This window comes from Rutilus rutilus (genome assembly GCF_951802725.1).
Source record: "Rutilus rutilus genome assembly, chromosome: 13".
In the NCBI taxonomy this organism is placed as follows: domain Eukaryota; kingdom Metazoa; phylum Chordata; class Actinopteri; order Cypriniformes; family Leuciscidae; genus Rutilus; species Rutilus rutilus.
Window position 1 is genome coordinate 635,001 of NC_140218.1, and position 22,500 is coordinate 657,500.

The 22,500-nt window shown below is 46.3% G+C and overlaps 1 protein-coding gene across 1 annotated transcript in view; it reads left to right on the forward strand.

Moving 5' to 3' along the window:
• LOC311302491 (phosphatidylinositol 4,5-bisphosphate 3-kinase catalytic subunit alpha isoform) overlaps window positions 1–22,500 on the forward strand; it is a 40,556-nt gene that overhangs the window by 11,260 nt on the left and 6,796 nt on the right. Inside the window, exons 2-19 of the mRNA XM_084428416.1 lie at window positions 1–184; window positions 818–980; window positions 5,895–6,104; window positions 6,184–6,434; window positions 6,612–6,863; window positions 6,959–7,044; window positions 7,116–7,221; window positions 7,302–7,454; window positions 11,594–11,725; window positions 11,820–11,944; window positions 15,040–15,121; window positions 15,194–15,358; window positions 15,433–15,536; window positions 15,864–16,035; window positions 16,225–16,331; window positions 18,054–18,175; window positions 18,251–18,329; window positions 18,517–18,687. The exon at window positions 1–184 is cut by the window's left edge and continues 66 nt beyond it. Coding sequence (XP_084284542.1) covers window positions 1–184; window positions 818–980; window positions 5,895–6,104; window positions 6,184–6,434; window positions 6,612–6,863; window positions 6,959–7,044; window positions 7,116–7,221; window positions 7,302–7,454; window positions 11,594–11,725; window positions 11,820–11,944; window positions 15,040–15,121; window positions 15,194–15,358; window positions 15,433–15,536; window positions 15,864–16,035; window positions 16,225–16,331; window positions 18,054–18,175; window positions 18,251–18,329; window positions 18,517–18,687 — 2,664 coding nt within the window. The remainder of the gene's footprint in view (window positions 185–817; window positions 981–5,894; window positions 6,105–6,183; window positions 6,435–6,611; window positions 6,864–6,958; window positions 7,045–7,115; window positions 7,222–7,301; window positions 7,455–11,593; window positions 11,726–11,819; window positions 11,945–15,039; window positions 15,122–15,193; window positions 15,359–15,432; window positions 15,537–15,863; window positions 16,036–16,224; window positions 16,332–18,053; window positions 18,176–18,250; window positions 18,330–18,516; window positions 18,688–22,500) is intronic.

Here is a 22,500-nt window from a genome sequence, read left to right on the forward strand (position 1 = left end):
TCCTCGGCCCTCCTCAGGAGAGTTATGGGGTCTTCACCTGATGCCTCCTCGTATCCTGGTGGACTGTTGTCTTCCCAACGGGATCCTGGTGAGTCTGGAGTGTCTGAGAGAAGCTCCACTGACCAGCGTAAAGCAGCAGCTCTTCAGCGAGGCCAGGAAATACCCTCTCTACCACCTGCTGCAGGTACACACACACACACACACACACACACACACACACACACACACACACACACACACACACACACACACACACACACACACACACACACACACACACACACACAGAGACACACACACACACACACACACACAGAGACACACACACACACACACACACACACACACAAACAGAGACACACACACACACACACACACACACACACACACACACACACACACACACACACACACACAGACACACACACACACACACACACACACACACAGAGACACACACACACACACACACACACACACACACACACACACACACACACAGAGACACACACACACACACACACAGAGACACACACACACACACACACACACACACACACACACACACACACACACACAGAGACACACACACACACACACACACACACACACACAGAGACACACACACACACACACAGACACACACAGAGACACACACACACACACACACGCACACACAGACACACACACACACACACACACACACACACGCACACGGAGACATACACACAAAGACACACACACACACAGAGACCCACACACACAGAGACACACACACACACACACTGCTCTCAGCTCCTCTCTGATTGGCCCACAGGAGGAGTCCTGCTACATCTTTGTGGGTGTGACCCAGGAGGCGGAGAGGGAGGAGTTCTATGATGAAACCCGACGCCTGTGTGACCTTCGCCTCTTCCACCCCATCCTGAAGGTCATCGAGCCACTGGGAAACCGAGAGGAGAAGATCCTCAACCGGGAGATCGGTCAGTTCAGGCCAACTATACCAGTATACCAGTGTCAGTTCAGGCCAGCTATACCAGTATACCAGCGTCAGTTCAGGCCAACTATACCAGTATACCAGTGTCAGTTCAGGCCAGCTATACCAGCTATACCAGCGTCAGTTGGCCAGCTATACCAGCTATACCAGCGTCAGTTCAGGCCAACTATACCAACTATACCAGCTATACCAGCGTCAGTTCAGGCCAGCTATACCAGTATACCAGTGTCAGTTCAGGCCAGCTATACCAGTATACCAGCGTCAGTTCAGGCCAACTATACCAGCTATACCAGCGTCAGTTCAGGCCAACTATACCAGCTATACCAGTGTCAGTTCAGGCCAACTGTACCAGTATACCAGTGTCAGTTCAGGCCAACTATACCAGCTATACCAGCGTCAGTTCAGGCCAACTATACCAGCTATACCAGTGTCAGTTCAGGCCAACTATATACCAGCGTCAGTTGGCCAACTATACCAGTATACCAGCGTCAGTTCAGGCCAGCTATACCAGCTATACCAGCGTCAGTTGGCCAGCTATACCAGTATACCAGCGTCAGTTCAGGCCAACTATATACCAGCGTCAGTTGGCCAACTATACCAGTATACCAGCGTCAGTTCAGGCCAACTATACCAGTATACCAGTGTCAGTTCAGGCCAACTATATACCAGCGTCAGTTGGCCAACTATACCAGTATACCAGCGTCAGTTCAGGCCAACTATACCAGCTATACCAGCGTCAGTTCAGGCCAACTATACCAGCTATACCAGTGTCAGTTCAGGCCAACTATATACCAGCGTCAGTTGGCCAACTATACCAGTATACCAGCGTCAGTTCAGGCCAACTATACCAGCTATACCAGCGTCAGTTCAGGCCAGCTATACCAGCTATACCAGTGTCAGTTCAGGCCAACTATATACCAGCGTCAGTTGGCCAACTATACCAGTATACCAGCGTCAGTTCAGGCCAACTATACCAGCTATACCAGCGTCAGTTCAGGCCAACTATACCAGCTATACCAGTGTCAGTTCAGGCCAACTATATACCAGCGTCAGTTGGCCAACTATACCAGTATACCAGCGTCAGTTCAGGCCAACTATACCAGCTATACCAGCGTCAGTTCAGGCCAGCTATACCAGTATACCAGCGTCAGTTCAGGCCAGCTATACCAGTATACCAGTGTCAGTTCAGGCCAACTGTACCAGCTATACCAGTGTCAGTTCAGGCCAACTATACCAGCTATACCAGCGTCAGTTCAGGCCAGCTATACCAGTATACCAGTGTCAGTTCAGGCCAGCTATACCAGTATACCAGCGTCAGTTCAGGCCAGCTATACCAGTATACCAGCGTCAGTTGGCCAGCTATACCAGTATACCAGTGTCAGTTCCGGCCAACTGTACCAGTATACCAGCGTCAGTTCAGGCCAGCTATACCAGTATACCAGTGTCAGTTCAGGCCAACTGTACCAGTATACCAGCGTCAGTTGGCCAGCTATACCAGTATACCAGTGTCAGTTCAGGCCAACTGTACCAGTATACCAGCGTCAGTTCAGGCCAGCTATACCAGTATACCAGTGTCAGTTCAGGCCAACTGTACCAGTATACCAGCGTCAGTTGGCCAGCTATACCAGTATACCAGTGTCAGTTCAGGCCAACTGTACCAGTATACCAGTGTCAGTTCAGGCCAACTATACCAGTATACCAGCGTCAGTTCAGGCCAGCTATACCAGTATACCAGCGTCAGTTCAGGCCAGCTATACCAGTATACCAGTGTCAGTTCAGGCCAACTGTACCAGTATACCAGCGTCAGTTGGCCAGCTATACCAGTATACCAGTGTCAGTTCAGGCCAGCTATACCAGTATACCAGTGTCAGTTCAGGCCAACTATACCAGCTATACCAGTGTCAGTTCAGGCCAGCTATACCAGTATACCAGTGTCAGTTCAGGCCAACTGTACCAGTATACCAGTGTCAGTTCAGGCCAACTATACCAGCTATACCAGTGTCAGTTCAGGCCAGCTATACCAGTATACCAGTGTCAGTTCAGGCCAACTGTACCAGTATACCAGTGTCAGTTCAGGCCAACTGTACCAGCTATACCAGCGTCAGTTCAGGCCAGCTATACCAGTATACCAGTGTCAGTTCAGGCCAGCTATACCAGTATACCAGCGTCAGTTCAGGCCAACTGTACCAGCTATACCAGCGTCAGTTCAGGCCAACTGTACCAGCTATACCAGCATCAGTTCAGGCCAGCTATACCAGTATACCAGTGTCAGTTCAGGCCAGCTATACCAGTATACCAGCGTCAGTTCAGGCCAGCTATACCAGTATACCAGTGTCAGTTCAGGCCAGCTATACCAGTATACCAGCGTCAGTTCAGGCCAACTGTACCAGCTATACCAGCGTCAGTTCAGGCCAGCTATACCAGCTATACCAGTGTCAGTTCAGGCCAACTGTACCAGCTATACCAGCTATACCAGTGTCAGTTCAGGCCAGCTATACCAGCTATACCAGCGTCAGTTCAGGCCAGCTATACCAGTATACCAGTGTCAGTTCAGGCCAACTATACCAGCTATACCAGTGTCAGTTCAGGCCAACTGTACCAGTATACCAGTGTCAGTTCAGGCCAACTATACCAGCTATACCAGTGTCAGTTCAGGCCAGCTATACCAGTATACCAGTGTCAGTTCAGGCCAACTGTACCAGTATACCAGCGTCAGTTGGCCAGCTATACCAGTATACCAGTGTCAGTTCAGGCCAACTGTACCAGTATACCAGTGTCAGTTCAGGCCAACTATACCAGCTATACCAGTGTCAGTTCAGGCCAGCTATACCAGTATACCAGTGTCAGTTCAGGCCAACTGTACCAGTATACCAGTGTCAGTTCAGGCCAACTGTACCAGTATACCAGTGTCAGTTCAGGCCAACTGTACCAGTATACCAGTGTCAGTTCAGGCCAACTATACCAGCTATACCAGTGTCAGTTCAGGCCAGCTATACCAGTATACCAGTGTCAGTTCAGGCCAACTGTACCAGTATACCAGTGTCAGTTCAGGCCAACTGTACCAGCTATACCAGCGTCAGTTCAGGCCAGCTATACCAGTATACCAGTGTCAGTTCAGGCCAGCTATACCAGTATACCAGTGTCAGTTCAGGCCAACTATACCAGCTATACCAGTGTCAGTTCAGGCCAGCTATACCAGTATACCAGTGTCAGTTCAGGCCAACTGTACCAGTATACCAGTGTCAGTTCAGGCCAACTATACCAGCTATACCAGTGTCAGTTCAGGCCAGCTATACCAGTATACCAGTGTCAGTTCAGGCCAACTGTACCAGTATACCAGTGTCAGTTCAGGCCAACTGTACCAGCTATACCAGCGTCAGTTCAGGCCAGCTATACCAGTATACCAGTGTCAGTTCAGGCCAGCTATACCAGTATACCAGCGTCAGTTCAGGCCAACTGTACCAGCTATACCAGCGTCAGTTCAGGCCAACTGTACCAGCTATACCAGCGTCAGTTCAGGCCAACTATACCAGCTATACCAGTGTCAGTTCAGGCCAGCTATACCAGTATACCAGTGTCAGTTCAGGCCAACTGTACCAGTATACCAGTGTCAGTTCAGGCCAACTGTACCAGCTATACCAGCGTCAGTTCAGGCCAGCTATACCAGTATACCAGTGTCAGTTCAGGCCAGCTATACCAGTATACCAGTGTCAGTTCAGGCCAACTATACCAGCTATACCAGTGTCAGTTCAGGCCAGCTATACCAGTATACCAGTGTCAGTTCAGGCCAACTGTACCAGTATACCAGTGTCAGTTCAGGCCAACTATACCAGCTATACCAGTGTCAGTTCAGGCCAGCTATACCAGTATACCAGTGTCAGTTCAGGCCAACTGTACCAGTATACCAGTGTCAGTTCAGGCCAACTGTACCAGCTATACCAGCGTCAGTTCAGGCCAGCTATACCAGTATACCAGTGTCAGTTCAGGCCAGCTATACCAGTATACCAGCGTCAGTTCAGGCCAACTGTACCAGCTATACCAGCGTCAGTTCAGGCCAACTGTACCAGCTATACCAGCATCAGTTCAGGCCAGCTATACCAGTATACCAGTGTCAGTTCAGGCCAGCTATACCAGTATACCAGCGTCAGTTCAGGCCAGCTATACCAGTATACCAGTGTCAGTTCAGGCCAGCTATACCAGTATACCAGCGTCAGTTCAGGCCAACTGTACCAGCTATACCAGCGTCAGTTCAGGCCAGCTATACCAGCTATACCAGTGTCAGTTCAGGCCAACTGTACCAGCTATACCAGCTATACCAGTGTCAGTTCAGGCCAGCTATACCAGCTATACCAGCGTCAGTTCAGGCCAGCTATACCAGTATACCAGTGTCAGTTCAGGCCAGCTATACCAGTATACCAGCGTCAGTTCAGGCCAACTGTACCAGCTATACCAGCGTCAGTTCAGGCCAACTATACCAGCTATACCAGCGTCAGTTCAGGCCAACTATACCAGCTATACCAGTGTCAGTTCAGGCCAACTATACCAGCTATACCAGTGTCAGTTCAGGCCAACTGTACCAGCTATACCAGTGTCAGTTCAGGCCAACTGTACCAGCTATACCAGCGTCAGTTCAGGCCAACTGTACCAGCTATACCAGCGTCAGTTCAGGCCAGCTATACCAGTATACCAGCGTCAGTTCAGGCCAACTGTACCAGCTATACCAGCGTCAGTTCAGGCCAACTATACCAGCTATACCAGTGTCAGTTCAGGCCAACTATACCAGCTATACCAGTGTCAGTTCAGGCCAACTATACCAGCTATGCCAGCGTCCTGTGGATCTCCTTCTGTTTATCATGAGCATTGTGAGAGTGATCCGTCAGTGTGTCTCCTCTGTGCGCAGGGTTCGCCATCGGGATGCCCATCTGTGAGTTCGAGGTGCTGAAGGACCCGGAGGTGCAGGAGTTCCGGCGGAACATCTTGAGTGTGTGTAGGGAGGCGGTGGAGGAGCGCGAGGGAGGAGGCGCACACACACAGGCGCTGTACGTCTATCCTCCAAACCTTGAGTCCTCGGCCGACCTGCCACAGCACATCTGCAGCAAACTGGACAAAGGTGTGTGTGTTTGTTCCTCCCTCTCTCTCCCTCTCTCTTTCTCTCTCTCTAGCTCCAGCTCACGCTCGTCTCTCTGCAGGCCGTCTCATCGTAACCATCTGGGTGATCGTGTCTCCGTCGAACTCGAAGCAGAAGTACACGCTGAAGATCGCGCACGACTCGCTGCCGGAGCAGCTGATCGCGGAGGCCATCCGCAAGAAGACGCGTAGCATGCATCTGTCCGCGCAGCAGCTGCGTCTGTGTGTGCAGGAGTACCAGGGCCAGTACATCCTCAAAGTGTGCGGCTGCGACGAGTACTTCCTGGAGAAATACCCGCTCAGCCAGTACAAGGTGTGTGTGTGTGTCGCTCTCTACAGTAGCTGTGCTTCCATATACCTGTTCTTATGTGAAGTTTGGGATATTGCACAAGAAGAAAATCCTAAAAGGCAGATAATAAACCTATACACTCAACTGAGGCGGATAATGAGAAGCCGTGTAAATGTAAAGCATGAGTGTGTGTGTGTTCAGTACATCCGCAGCTGCATCACGCTGGCCCGGCTGCCGCACCTGATGCTGGTCAGTAAGGACAGTCTGTACAGTCAGCTTCCCTCCAGCGGGTTCCTGGCCCCGTCCTACAGCCGGCGCACGCCTCAGCCCAGCCCCTGCCCCGCCGGAGGAGACCCCGGGGCCCCGCGCTCGCTCTGGGCCTTCAGCACACACCTCCGGGTCCGGCTGCTGTGTGCCACGTACGTCAACGTCAACATCAGAGACATCGACAAGGTGAGAGAGAGAGACAATCATTAATGCTCATCACTCGCTGTGACGTGTGTTCTACTCAACCGCTGTGTGTGTGTGTGTGTGTGTGTGTGTGTCAGATCTATGTGAGAACAGGAATATACCATGGAGGAGAACCTCTGTGTGACAACGTCAATACACAGAGAGTACCCTGCTCCAACCCAAGGTAACACTCACTCACACACACACACACACACACACACAGAGTGACACACATTAACGATCTCTCACACACAGGTGGAACGAGTGGTTGTCGTATGACATCTTCCTGACAGATGTTCCTCGTTCTGCTCGTCTCTGTCTGTCCATCTGCTCCGTCAAGGGCCGCAAGGGGGCCAAAGAGGTGCTTTACCTTTCCTTACCTGTCAATCAGCAGGAGTGACTCACTGAGATCTCACAGTGTGTGTGTGTGTGTGTGTGCAGGAACACTGTCCACTGGCCTGGGGAAACATCAATCTCTTCGACTATAAAGACACGCTGGTCGGTGGTAAAGTGGCTCTGGGTCTGTGGCCGGTTCCTCACGGACTGGAGGATCTGCTCAACCCTATTGGAGTGTCAGGAACAAACTCAAACAAGGTGTGTGAGGAATATGGCCATCAGAAGAGCTCTGAATCAGATCATCCTCACTGCACTCCATCAATTTACTGTAGTAGCTGTAAAGTCTCAAGAAATGCATTATAAGACTCATCTAGACATTGTTGCACCTTTAGAAAGTATAATGAATTAACACACGTGACAAACAACCAATTTCACATATACTTATATATGAAGAGTTCCGATGCAAAAACCTCTAACCCACCTCACTAAAGATCACTAAAGATGCGACTGTTTGACCACTTCTACCTGATGTCCCGTTGTGACAGAAGGCAACACAGGTACAGAGCTCTTCTTACGGAAATCAATGGACATCTCGTTTTCGAATAATTCATATTTAAAGCTACACTGTGTGATATTTTCCCCCATCTAGTGGTGAAATTGTATATGACTACCCAGTGAATATTAGTTTATTTTCCTTTCAATTCCGAGGGCGTTTTAACTCCCACGGTGGCCGTATTATTCCAAGATTAGCATGGCTTCCGGTTCGCAAAAATTGCGCCTTTAAAACTATTCATCACCTGTGATCCGTCGCAGCACAGATTTATGTTACAAGGACAAGGTAAACAATACTTTTCACCATTGACGCGAGGAAAAGTAACGCAAGTTATACTAAAGGTCGTTCTGGCGTTACGCACAACCATGCTATGGTTAGACAAGCAACTATAAAACTTTGAATTTACACAAATAGGCTGAATTACCTGTCGAGAGGAAAGCAGAAGACTTCGGCGTCCGTTTTAACATCTTTGCTCCTCATGAGCTCTTTCCATCTGGGAAAAGTTACTCCAATATTGACTTTGGTCTTGCTGATTTGCCTGTCGCGTTGACGTTTTAATCCTCTCTTTCGCTTCCTTGGCGACTCTGCTACATGTCCTCGAGAATAGGCGTGATCCTCCATCAGCAATCTTTCAAATCTGCCGGCAGTCGTGAGTAATCTCCCCCTCGCATTCGTCAAGGTGTCACGGAGTGTAAAACGCGAAAGGCGAAGCTTGAATTTCCAGGTATGTCCCTCTTTGGCGAATGTATTTTCAAGATGGAGGCGCAACATGGCTTGCGCCATTCGAGAGATTCGCTCGTATGTATTATAAATGGCAGATTTTACGCTTACAAGAATACTTTATTAGTTGGTGGAAGTAAATACACATGAATGAGCACATATACTTTTGATAGAACAAAGTGTTTTTGCTAAGAATCAACTTAAAAAGTTACACAGTGTAGCTTTAAAAATGAAGCATCACACAATTGAATAAAATGATCTACCACTGGACCAGGATCCGACTCAAACTCAGTGAGGAGAATATATAGTAAAGTGTAATTTATTCCTGTGATCAAAGCTGAATTTTCAGCATCATTACTCCAGTCTTCAGTGTCACATGATCCTTCACAAATCATTCTAATATGCTGATCCGGAAAATCTGGTTTCCGACCAAATCACAGCACAGAGACAGCGCTCATAATGATAATAACCAATATTCGGTTAAATACTGATACAGGCGAAACAATTCTGGTACTACTCAATTCAATTCAATTCAATTCAAATTTATTTGTATAGCGCTTTTCACAATACATATTGTTTCAAAGCAGCTTTACAGAAAGTGCATTTCAGAAATGTACATAGAGAAATACAGTTAGTTAATCATGTATTGATTTAGGGCATAAACATCGCCCGCGTCGAGTCGTCTCTTCATAGGCGCCCAGTCGTCTCTGCACGGGTGTTGGAGAATCTGTAGTTTCCATGAGAGGCTGGATACAAACTGGAGCTGACGATCTGTATTTACCTCGGGACTAGCGTCCCGAGATAACAACAGAAAAGCATATGGGAAATAATTTGCGTAGCTGCTGTTCGCAATATTAATGCATTCAATCTGATTCAACTGTAGTATAAAATGTAAGTATTATGTGAATGCCTGGCTGAAGAGATGCGTCTTTAATCTAGTTTTAAACTGGGACAGCGAGTCTGAGCCTCGAACAATATCAGGAAGGCCATTCCACAGTTTAGGAGCTAAATGTGAAAACGCCCTCCCTCCTTTAGTGGACTTAGATATCCTAGGAATGACCAGAAGCCTTGAATTTAGTGATCTTAAAGAGCGCGATGGATTGTAGGGCGATAGAAGTTCCGTTAAATACACGGGAGCTAAACCATTTAGGGCTTTATAGGTCAGTAGCAATACTTTGTAATTGATACGGAACTTTATAGGTAACCAATGTAGAGACGACAGAATTGGTGTTATATGATCGTATTTTCTTGATCTAGTAAGAACTCTAGCGGCGGCATTTTGGACTAACTGTAGCTTGTTTATTGAGGATGCAGGACAACCAGCTAATAAAGCATTACAGTAATCTAGTCTCGAGGTCATGAATGCATGAACTAACTGTACTACTCGACCTCAGTGCTGCATTTGACACTGTCGATCATAACATACTTCTTGATAGGCTGGAAAACTGGGTGGGGATTTCTGGGATAGTCCTAAAATGGTTCAGGTCATACTTAGATGGGAGAGGTTATTATGTGAGTATAGGAGACCATAAGTCTGAGTGGACATCCATGACATGCGGTGTTCCTCAAGGCTCAATTCTTGCGCCACTCCTGTTCAACCTGTATATGCTCCCAATGAGCCAAATAATGAGAAAGAACCAAATCTCTTACCACAGCTATGCAGACGACACACAGCTCTACTTAGCCCTATCACCTAACGATTACAGCCCCATTGACTCCCTGTGCCAATGCACTGATGAAGTAAACAGTTGGATGTGTCAAAACTTTCTTCAGTTAAACAAAGACAAAACTCATTGGTCAAAAGTCATTGCTTTTGGAAACAAAGATGAAGTTCTCAAGGTGAACGCATACCTTCACTCTAGGGGTCAAACAACTAAACATCAAGTCAGGAATCTTGGTGTGACACTAGAGTCAGACCTTAGTTTCAGTAGTCATGTCAAAGCAATAACTAAATCAGCATACTATCATCTGAAAAATATTGCAAGAATTAGATGCTTTATTTCCCGACAAGACTTAGAGAAACTTGTGCATGCTTTCATCACCAGCAGGGTGGATTACTGTAATGGACTTTCCCAAAGAGACCATAACACAGTTGCAGCTCACACAGAACGCTGAGCAGAACCAGAACATATGAACACATCACACCAGTCTTCAGGTCTTTACACTGGCTCCCAGTTAGATTTAGGATTGATTTTAAAGTATTATTACTGGTATATATATCATTCAATGGCCTAGGACCTCAATATATTGCAGATATGCTCACTGAATATAAACCCAACAGATCACTCAGATCATTAGGATCATATCAGCTAGAAATACCAAGGATTCACTCTAAGCATGGCGAGTCCGCTTTTAGCTATTATGCTGGAACAGCTTCCAGAGGAGATCAGATGTGCTCCTACAGTCACATTCAAATCCAGACTCAAAACACTTCTGTTTAGCTGTGCATTTACTGAATGAGCACTGTGCCGCTGTTCGTCCGACTGTATGCACTGTATTTTATTTCTGCATCCTCCTTTTAATTCTAAACTGAACTCAAATGGCACTGAGAATAGTGTAAGTGAGATGAAGTGCTGATGGCCTGGGTCTGTGTTGGTGTAGTGAGTTTGACGTGATTAAACTTGAGGTTCTGTGGGGTGCAGACTGGATTGATTCCATTCCTAGAGCTTCCGAACAAATGGGTTTTTGGGGTGCGGACTGATGGGGCAGTGAACCCGAGGTTACCCCGTGAGTCAGTCCTAGACCTCCTCCTGTACGATTTTAGGGGGAAATCGGGTCTATTGGAGACGCCAGTAGATTTCTTAGGTGGCGAAATAACACCACAGACACAGTTTAATCACCATGGGAAAATCTGTAAAACTGGGAGTCATGAAAAATATGATACACCGGTTATTTGCCTGATGAGAAGTTTATCTATGTACTGTATCATCTTTTTACTCTTTTAATTTCTTTTAGAACTGTTTTAATTTTCCTTGCTTTTTTGTGTGATTATTTTAATTCCTTTCTGTAAAGCACTTTGAATTGCCATAGTGTACTATGAAATGTGTTTTATAAATAAACGTGCCTTGCCTTGCCTTATCTCAGCAACTATATTCACATTGTAACTGGCGTGATTTGTGTGCAGGAAACGCCGTGTGTGGAGCTGGAGTTCCCCTGGTTTAACCAGACGGTGGTGTTTCCTGATGAGCAGCAGATCGAGGAACACGCCAACTGGAGCATCTCTCGTGAGCTGGGCTACAGCTACTGTCTGGGGCTGGTACACACACTCACACACACATACACACACTTACACACACACACACACACACACACACACACAGAACTCATGCTGAATCTCTCTGGCCCATCAGAGCAGTCGCCTGGCGTGTGATAGCACTATATCGCAGGCAGACGCGGAGCAGCTGCGAACGCTGTGCAGTCGAGACCCGCTGTATGAGCTCTCAGAACAAGAGAAGGACTTCCTGTGGAGACATCGGTAAACGCACACACACACACACGTTACATGTTACGGTAACATTTTACATGTATGCGTTTGGTTGAAACTTTTATCCAAAGCCACTCGCATTGCATTCAAGGATTATACTTTATCAGGTCGTGCCTTCACTGGGAATCAAACCCATGAGACAAATTTAAAGTCTTAATGAAAGGGAAGTTGCGCTGATCTTTTCTTCCTCTATTGTGCTGTTTATCCAAGTGAAACGCTTCTGGAACAGGAACAAATGTAGGGCGGGGCTTGATTGTGTTTGTGGGGAATTGATTGGATGGTTGGATGGTTGTGGTTTTCTTTCATCATCTCGTGTTCAAGATCCACCCATGTTTTACATTCTAATAATATGTCACTGTTGTTACTGTATTTTTGATCAAATAAATGCAGCCTTGGTGAGCAGAAGAGACTCTTTCAGAAACATTAGACAGACATGACAGACAGAAGCGCGTGTCCAATGCCAGGTAAGGGACCCGCCCCTTACCGAGTGTATAAAACACCTGCACACGCTATCTTTCCTCAGTTCCTCAATCAGCCTCTTGCTGCGCAGCTCAACTGTTTTCGCTGACTTCACCACAGTCAACAGAAGGAAATATCTATATCTATCAGCCTCTGCCAGGCGTGATTGTCAGAATGTTGCGGTTACTGTCCCTGCCATGGGACGGCCGTATCAGAACGCAGCCAGACCCAAGGCCCCCACCAGCCCAACCAGCAGCCCAATCAGCAGCCCAATCAGCAGCCCAACCACCAGCCCAACCAGCAGCCCAATCAGCAGCCCAACCAGCAGCCCAACCAGCAGCCCAACCACCAGCCCAACCACCAGCCCAACCACCAGCCCAACCAGCAGTCTAAGCCCTGGGTTTCAGAAAAAGCCCACCAACTCTACCCCTTCAGACATGAAGAGGAAGAGACCTACCAGGTCCAGGGGCTTCTCGGTCCAGGTTTTCGGGCCACCAGCCCATTGGACACAAGTTTGAGTTTCCCCCCTTTCCCCAAGAAGAGGAAGTTCTTCACACATCACTCAGCCCATATCAATTATTTAGAGCTCCTTACTGTGTGGAAGGCTCTGAATAATTTTCTACCTCACTTGCAGGGGTATCATATGCTGGTGCGCTGTGATAACACACCAGCTGTAGCACATATCAACCACCAGGTGGGGATGCTCTCATCCAAGCTTCATGCTCTTGCTCACGGGCTGTTAATATGGAGCAAGCGGCACTTTCTGTCGGTACGGGTGACCCATGTCCCGGGTTTATGGGGATTGGCGCCTCCATCCTCAGATAGTGGGTCTACTGTGGAGGAAGTTCGTCCAGGCCTTGCACGAAAACACCCATTGTCCTATGTTCTTCTCGCTACGGGACGAGGATGCCCCCCTCGGCGTGCTGCTCTACGCATTTCCTCCCCTTTGCCTCATAACGCCGACTCTGGCCAGGGTGAGGGAACAGAGCTTGCCCATGATTTTGATAGCTCTCAGAGATCATCACTCTGCTGTATGCCCATCCGTGGCCCCTCCATTACTCACAGATCTTCTATCCCAAACCAACGGGGAAATGTACCACCCATACCCAGACAGGGTGGCCAGGGTGGCCCCTATAGACTGAACACATGATATGCATGTGCTCACCACCGGTGTTTTCGCGGATTCACATTTTTTTCTAAATTATGTTGGTGGAGTTGGGGAGGTGGAGGGATGCCAGAGCGAGGTGATCGAGCAGCTGCTTATTTGCTCCGGCAGTTAATTGAAAGGTTAGATGTGTTCACTCCTCCCGAAATTAAATCAAATCGCTGCATGTCATGTGGGGTTCGACGGCGCTATGGTGGGGCAACACCCCCTTATTCATAGATTTATTAAGGGCACTCACTGCTTTCTTCACCAGAAGAGCAGTTCCTGAGTTGATCTCTCCATGGTGCTGGAGGCATTGTCTCAACAGCAGGTTAAGCCCCATGGAAATATTTCCCTTAAGCTTCTGTCTTTCAAGACAGATCTGCTCCTGGCCTTGGCGTCAGCCAAACGTGTCAGTGATTTGCATGCACTCTCTGTTCATTCCTCGTGCACTAAATTCTCTCTCAGTGGAGATAAGGTTTTTCTCAGGCCCTACCCGGCCTTTATGCCAAGATGCTTCCCGGCGTTCACGTGTGAGGTGATTGAGCTTTCCGCTTTTTACTCACCTCCTTTCTCCTCCACAGAGGATCAGAGGTTCCTGTATGTGCCTTGCGGGTTTACTTTGACAGGACCAGCTCGTTTAGAAAAAGCGACCAGCTTTTCATCTCTTGGGCCCCCCTGCACTCAGGGAACACCATTTCCAAGCAACGCCTCTCTCATTGGCTTGTGGAAGCTAAATCTTTGGCATATGAATCTAGGGGAGTGCAGAGCACACTCCACTAGGGGTATGGCTGCCTCTTGGGCTCTATTTAAGGGATATCTTGCAGGACATGTGTGCTGCTGCAAGCTGGGCCTCTCCCCATACATTTGTCAGATATTACCGGCTCGATGTCACCAGGACCCCGGTAGCTCATTCTGTCTTGGGTTTAGGCTCTTCGTAGCCTCGTGCTCTTAGGCCCTCTACCCCTCTTTAAGCCTGGGCTGCCTAGCCCAGCATATTTATGTCCCTAAGCATGTTTTGAATCTGCACCTGGCACAATGTAATTCATCATTTTGAGTGTGAGTGTGTCTCCAACACGAGATGATGAAAGAGAACAATAGGTTACTGTTCGTAAACCCAGTTCTCTGAAACATTGAGTGGAGAGATCCACCAAGCTTGCCCCGCTTTCTGCACGAGAAGCGAATATGCTCACTGAGGAAAGATTATGTCTGTCATGCCAGGCTTGGTGCAACTGGTTCTTCCGCAGAGGTCCGGTGCGAATGCCCTTCCTATAGGTGGATCTCCAACACCAGATGATGAAAGACCCTAACCATCCAATCAGTTCCCCACGGACAAAATCAAGCCCCGCCCTACATACTTTAACTCTGCTGTTAAATTCACATCAACGTTTGACTTCAGTGCCAAAAAAGCTCCATGCTTGAAGGGAAGATGAGTCATGTGTCTGATCCTCACACCAATATGAATGATGTGTCTGCCTTTCAGCCATTACTGTGTGAATATTCCGGAAAGTCTTCCCAAACTCCTGCTGTCTGTCAAGTGGAACTCGCGGGACGAGGTGTCGCAGGTACGGCAGAGAAGAGGATTCACACACACCTCTCTCCGTCCGGCGGTTTCTCATGTATCTGTGTGTGTGCAGATCTACTGTCTACTGAAGGACTGGCCGCTCATGCAGCCTGAATCCGCGCTGGAGCTGCTGGACTGCAACTTCCCTGATCCGATGGTGCGAGAGTTCGCCTTACGCTGCCTCGTCCAGGGACTCACCGACGACAAGCTGAGTCAGTACCTGCTGCAGCTCGTGCAGGTGTGTGTGTGAGTGTGTGTGTGTTTCAGAGGTTTCATGTCTACCTTTACTCCTGACATGTGTGTGTGTTTCAGGTACTGAAATATGAGATGTATCTGGATAATCCATTAGCGCGGTTCTTAATCAAGAAAGCGTTGACCAATCAGAGGATTGGACATTTCTTCTTCTGGCATCTGAAGTGAGTTCAGGCGTCAATCTCTACGAACCTCATGAAAACACATCCAGGTCACAATCGGCCCAAATTCAGAAAAAAACGCACTTGAATCAGACTTTATTTTCATGGCACTCACACGTTTAGCCTCCAAACTCTCATAACTGTGATGTAAAAAACTCTGCAATGCAACTTTTTCATTAAAACCAGATTCATGTATAAATGATATTCACTACAACATCGACCATGACGTACAAATACATTACAATATACATAATATTTTTTTTTGCAATAAAGTTACAATAATCAGATTTCTCTGGTGTGTAATGGACATGTTTTGTAACTCTGGTACAGGTCCGAGATGCACAACAAGACGGTGTCGCGGCGCTTCGGGCTGCTGCTGGAGGCCTTCTGTCGAGCTTGTGGCATGTACCTGAAACACCTGAACAGACAGGTGGAGGCCATGGACAAACTGGTGAACCTCACAGACACACTCAAGCAGGAGAAGAAAGACGAGACGCAGAAGGTGCTTATTATTGGGCAGTTTCAGCGTTCACAGGCACTAGCAGAGAATCTGTCACGAATCACCAAACGTTAAAGGATTAGTTCACTTAAAAAATGAAAATTCTGTCATCATTTACTCACCCTCAAGTTGTTAAGTACTGCGTTTGATAGGTTCATTAAGCTCATGCTGCACTCTGATTGGTTGTTGCAGACACAGATGAAGTTCCTGGTGGAGCACATGTCCCGTCCAGATTACATGGAGGCGCTGCAGGGGTTTGTTTCTCCTCTGAACCCTGTTCACCAGCTGGGGAATCTCAGGTACACACACACACACACACACACTCATACAAACACTCACTCACGCAAACACACACACACACACACACACACACAAACAAACAAACACACTCACACCCACTCCAGGGTACCCGCGGGGTCTTAAAAGCATTGAAAAAGTCTTAAATTTGATAATCTCAAATTAAGGCCTTAAAAGCCTTGAATTTGGTATACAAAGTCTTGAATTTCGTTACAAAGGTCTTAATTTTTTTTTGCCTTTTCTATGATTAAATTCATACCGTAACAAAATTAGCTGTTACTAATGTAGACTAATTAAAAATTTGTCGCGTAACGTTGAGTGCACCTCGCACTTCACGTCATAGAAGAACGCGCGAAAGCGCGCGCACCCGTTACGATGGTTACTAATCAGAGCTTTTCTGTTAAAAGAGCATGTTTTCTACCCGGTCTTTTCAGTAGTATCTGGCCACAACCATCCATGCGCGCTCTCTCTACATTGTTGAAGAAGCGCGGATGATCTGAAAACACAAACAAGCTGGAGTTCAGCGATCTTCATTTGAGAATATCTGTCACGAGCCGCTTGCGCTGTTTGTGCGACTAAATCTGCGATCAAAATGCAGGCTGATATACAGCAGTGTTTTTAATGTTGATCATTATGCGAGCAAGAATGCAATGTTTCCCAACTATCCACACGATTTCAAATGTGACATTGATTTTATACAACAGTAAAAAAAAAAAAGTAAAAAAAAAGGGTAACATTAAGTGATGTACTAAATTTTAAACAGGCTTATTGCTCTATTTTGCAACAAAATCTGTGGCTTTGACAAAGACAATGAGTTACCGCCACCTACTGGCGATTTTAATATCATATTTTTATTAATATTGAACGTTTTTTTAACATTGAATATTTATTGAACATTGTTTTATTTAAAGCATTATTTATTTTTAAAAGTATTATAAAGGTGAAAAATGAAATGGAAAAATCGATTAAATGGGGCAAATATTGTCCCTTAATGGAAAGATGTGACTGCAGTCGTGGAAGAGAGGGGGTACGGCACTCTAAAAAATGGGAGAACTAAGGAAAAGGGATATGTAGAATTGCACAAGTGCTACTGCTAAAGAGTGCAATGTCAATACAGCCTGTTAGCTTAATTTTAATTTCTCATGAGCTTAATCGAATTGGCCTAGAGAGAATAATTATGACATTTTCTGTCTAAAGACTACATATAAAATAGTAATTAAAGTAACTGCAGTTTGACTAAAAGTAATGACTAAAAGTTGACCAAAAATGCAAACACATTTCGTCAACTAAAACTATGAAAGGCAGAATGACTCAAATGTGACTAAGACCAATAAGCATTTTCGTCTGAAGATGAAGAGTAAGACTAAATCAAAAATGGCTGCCAAAATTAACATTGGCCTACACACGTGCACGCTACAACGCTGCTGCGTATGTATTAAATATGACTGATAATTTAAATAAAATGTTTTATTTAATTCAAATAGTCTACTTGTACATAATTATTTTTTAGGGTTTAAAATGTATACAGATTTGACATTTTCCCCTCATACTTCTGTCGGAATTGGTACGAAGTTGGCATTGAATTTCATTTGAAATGGTATTAAAAAGGTCTTAAAAAGCCTTGAATTTAAGTTGGAGGATCCTGGGGGTACCCTGCCACTCACACACACACACACACACACACACACACACACACACTTAAAAGTGGCGTCTGTGTGTCTCAGGTTGGAGGAGTGTCGTATCATGTCTTCTGCCAAGCGGCCGCTGTGGTTAAACTGGGAGAATCCAGATATCATGAGTGAGCTGCTCTTCACCAACAATGAGATCATCTTTAAGAACGGAGACGGTGAGCTGTGTGTTTGAGCTGTAACTCTATTACAGCACCACATCTGAGTTATAATACGCTGTGTGTGTGATGCAGATCTACGGCAAGACATGCTGACGCTGCAGATTATTAAAATCATGGAGAATATCTGGCAGAATCAGGGGCTGGACCTGCGGTGAGTCTCACACACTGCTCACACACATCCACCAATCACAGCCCACTACTCACACACATCCACCAATCACAGCCCACTACTCACACACATCCACCAATCACAGCCCACTACTCACACATCCACCAATCACAGCAGCATGCAGACAGCTGAGTAACTCGTGTGTGTGTGTGTGTGTGTGTGTGTGTAGAATGCTGCCGTATGGCTGTCTGTCCATCGGTGACTGTGTCGGCCTCATCGAGGTGGTGAAGAACTCTCACACCATCATGCAGATTCAGTGTAAAGGAGGCCTGAAGGGAGCGCTGCAGTTCAACAGCAACACACTGCACCACTGGATCAAAGAGAAGAACAAGGGAGAAGCGTAAGAAACACATGCTGTGTCCCAATTCACCTTCTTATACTACGCCCTAAAAGTATGTACACATTTTGTGAAGAAAAAGTAGATACTTTTGAGTGTGTAGCAAAAGAGTAGACAAGCTTTGGGTCAAACTATCACGTCATACAATAGCGTCTTTAATGGTTGCTCTCTGTCACATCCTGACACTGTAGACTGACCTGTCAATCATCTTGTCACAGTTAAAATCCTCCACATTTCACTTCATTTCCTCCCGTATCAGAGAGAGATGCAGAAGCACGTTGATCTGCAGTCGGGGGTCTTTCACTTCAAACATCTACTGGAAATAGTAGATCATCCGGCGACTTTTGACACTCATTTCAACATACTATGCTTTGGGAGATTATTTTAATCTCACACACTAATTAGGATGGACATTGGGATGCGAGAACAAACACATGCTGACTTCTGATACTGTATCTGCCGTTGAAAGATATGCTAAAAATATACAGTATGTAAACCATGTATATACCTATATACACAACCTATATATACACTGTGAAAAATGATCTTCTTCCTGAGTATTTCCGTCTTGTTTTCCAGCACAACTATCTAAACATTCTTAAATCAAGATACATTTACTGGAGAAGCAAAACTAATGAAGATATTAAGTTACATTTTTTCCTCCAATCTTATATTTCTCCACCGGAACACTACAGTCTCATGAAGCATTGACATAATTCGATTCAGTTTTTAAACACAGGACGAGATCATCCTTTCTGCACCAGTTGCATCCTTGATCTTGACATTTGCAGGACCTTTAAGGTTGCAGGATAGGATTGGAGTTATGGGAGACTTCACATATGGGAGGGTAGATCCGTCATCGGGGTCATCAGGTGGGCACCCTCTTCCGCTGATGTTTCGTTGATGAGCCCACGATGTCTCCAGAGGGCTCAGCGCTGACACCTGGTGTCCCAGGAACACCCCCTCAGCTACATTTCCCCCCCTTGCTATTCTGGACCCAGTCAGAGTCTTGCCTCTTTATCCAGAGTAGGGGTGTCGCAATATACCGGTGTTGACGATAATCGTGATATTCAAAGCATGAAATATCAACATCGTGTTAATTTAGAGTGTGCCAATATACCGGTATTGGCGATAACCACAATGTTTAAAATGAATAGGACTCTTATGATAACATGACATGTAAATACTCCAGCGCCAGTACCTGGTTGACCTCTCAGGTGGCTGTATTGCACCCGCGGACACCTATCAAATAAGAAGACGAAGCAGCGCTCTTCCGCGCCCGCGCAGCTAGAGTGAAACACTCTGTCCACACCCGAAAAAGTAAGCTCGCCAGTATTAAGAACAGAGTTCTTCGGCTTCAAAGAAAACAGCACCTTAAAGGTGGTCGCACACCGGACGAGAAGCGCAGCGCCACGCATTCAAACACATTCTGTTTGAGTGCCCACACACACCGGCGGCGCCCAGCAACGGCTCAGGACATGGTTCAAAATCCTGCCACGACACAGAGCGCCATTTACATAGTTTTATATTAAATTTACATTATATTTGTCTTCAAATCATCGTAAATGATTTTACCCTGTGCTGCAATATACATTTAATTTGACATTTATTTACAGAAATCAGCTGCTTGAATGAAAATTGCTGATGTTATCGGATTTTCAAGTGATATTCTCAATTCATTCAGTTAACGGACGCTCTGAGGTAAAGTGTTCAGATCACAGACTCAGCAGCTATTGTATTTAATTGTACAGTATATAAACTGAGAAAGTGCGCGTCCGGTGTGCGATACCTCGAGTTGTCATAGACGCGACGCGGCTATTATTTTACTAGTCATGGAATGGGAAACGTGACATTAACCTATTAACAGGGGGTTTCTGTGTTCATATATTTAATGAAGGGTGATTATTAAAATTAAGAACCCCGTTTTCTTTACTCATCTTATTTTTGTATTTGTATTTGCACTTGATTTTTTTAATTCAAATCTGCTCTCTGCATGACTTTATATAGGCGCCGGTGCAACAATATATAGGTTTAAGAGGAAACCTTCAGACAGTGTTTCGCTTCAGTTTGAAACCAGATAAACTTCACATGCTTGTCTTCCTTCACAAAAATTTGCCATGGATTGAGTACGCAACAAGTAAAAATGCATGTGCCTTGTGTTTATCAGTATCCTTATGTTTGTTGAGTAAAAAAGAAAAACTATATAAACAAAGTAAAAATTAATTATTAATCCCCCCCCCATCCAGAGTCTCTGACTGCTTCTCTCCGCTGCCTCCGATACAGTTTTAATGGTCGGCACAAGCTCTGGCCTTTGACTCCCACGTCTCTTAGCAAGTTAGTAGTATATGATGCCAGGAATCCACTGCATCCTACTTCCACTCGGCGGATTCAGTGCTCCACCCACGAAGTTGTATTTCAGCAGCCAGCTCAGCATATCTTAGGGATCTACGCTCATAAGCCTCTTCACAGAGGGCGACTGGAGAACTATATGAGGCCTGAGGGAGTGGCCGACCACCACCAGCATCTTCCAGTCACAGCTCATTTCCAATGCAGTACTTGATGTCACTAAGTACTCCCTTGACAACAGACGTGATGTGGAAGCTTTTATCTTCATTCGGGCCCAGCTGATATTCTCCTCTAGTTTCCTGAGTAGTCTTCTAGTACATGGCACCATGTTGGTCAAAGTGGTAATGTCATCATATACTGTAGGCTCTGAGGGAAGTCCGAATTAAGTCGCTCTCCTCCCACCTTGAGGCTCGAATGATGGCCATGGTAAAAGCCAGGGGTGAGATAGTGCCTCTTGCTATAATGCCAAATTCCAAAGCTTGCCACGAGGTGGTAACCTCAGAGGCATAAAGCAAAACTGCAGATCTTGGAAATATGATTTCACCAAATGGTGTCCGGAATATAAAAGAAGTTGAAAGCAGCCCAAAGGAGATTATGGGGGACTGACCCAACATGGAGGTCCTTTTTCTCCACCTTTGCCTTCTGGATCTGGTGCCGTATCATACTGGAATGTTGTAAGCACCCAGAAAGCCCTGATGTACCTGCTTCTGTACTGCTGTATCGATGTAGCTGTTTCTTTGCAGGTATTCAGACCATCTCTTGGTAATGATTGTGAAAAAGACTTTACCCTCAACATTTAGCAGGGATATTGGTAAAAACTGGCTGATCTTCGCTGAGACCTTATCCTTCGGGATCGGAGCCCCTCCTGCCCTACTCCACACTTTGGGTTTAATCTTCTCCTTCCACACTATCCTCATGAGCCTCCAGAGAAACCTCAGGACATCCGGTGTGTTCTTGTACACCTTGTATGGGACTCCATTTGGCCCTGGGGCTGATGCCCATCTTGCGTGATGGACTGCACTTTGCACCTCTCTCCGAGCTGGAGAATTGATTGGTGGGATATCTGGTGGAACTGACATTTGTTCGTGCCGTCTTGGGTCAGAGTGTATCGTCTTCAAGCGATCCTCCAGATCTTTCTTTGTTACTTTCAGAGTTCCTCCCTTATGAAGAGAATCTGAAGGGATCATTAAAGTCACTGAGTTCCTGTTTGTTCTTTTTTACTTCTACGTCTTCGCAAGTTCTCTGCTTTACGGAGGGTTGCCAGTCTGAGTTTAATGCCAACTCGAAGCGCATTGAAATCTTTCTCCCTCTCAGAGCCTGTTTTCCACTGCTCCTGAAGTTGGCTCCTTTGCTGAACGAGGGACTTGATCTCCTGTTGCCTCCCGGATACCCCCCCCCCCCCCCCCCCCCCCATACTGATATACAATGTCTCCCATTTTTTCCACTTTCTTCTCCACTGTACCTGTAACT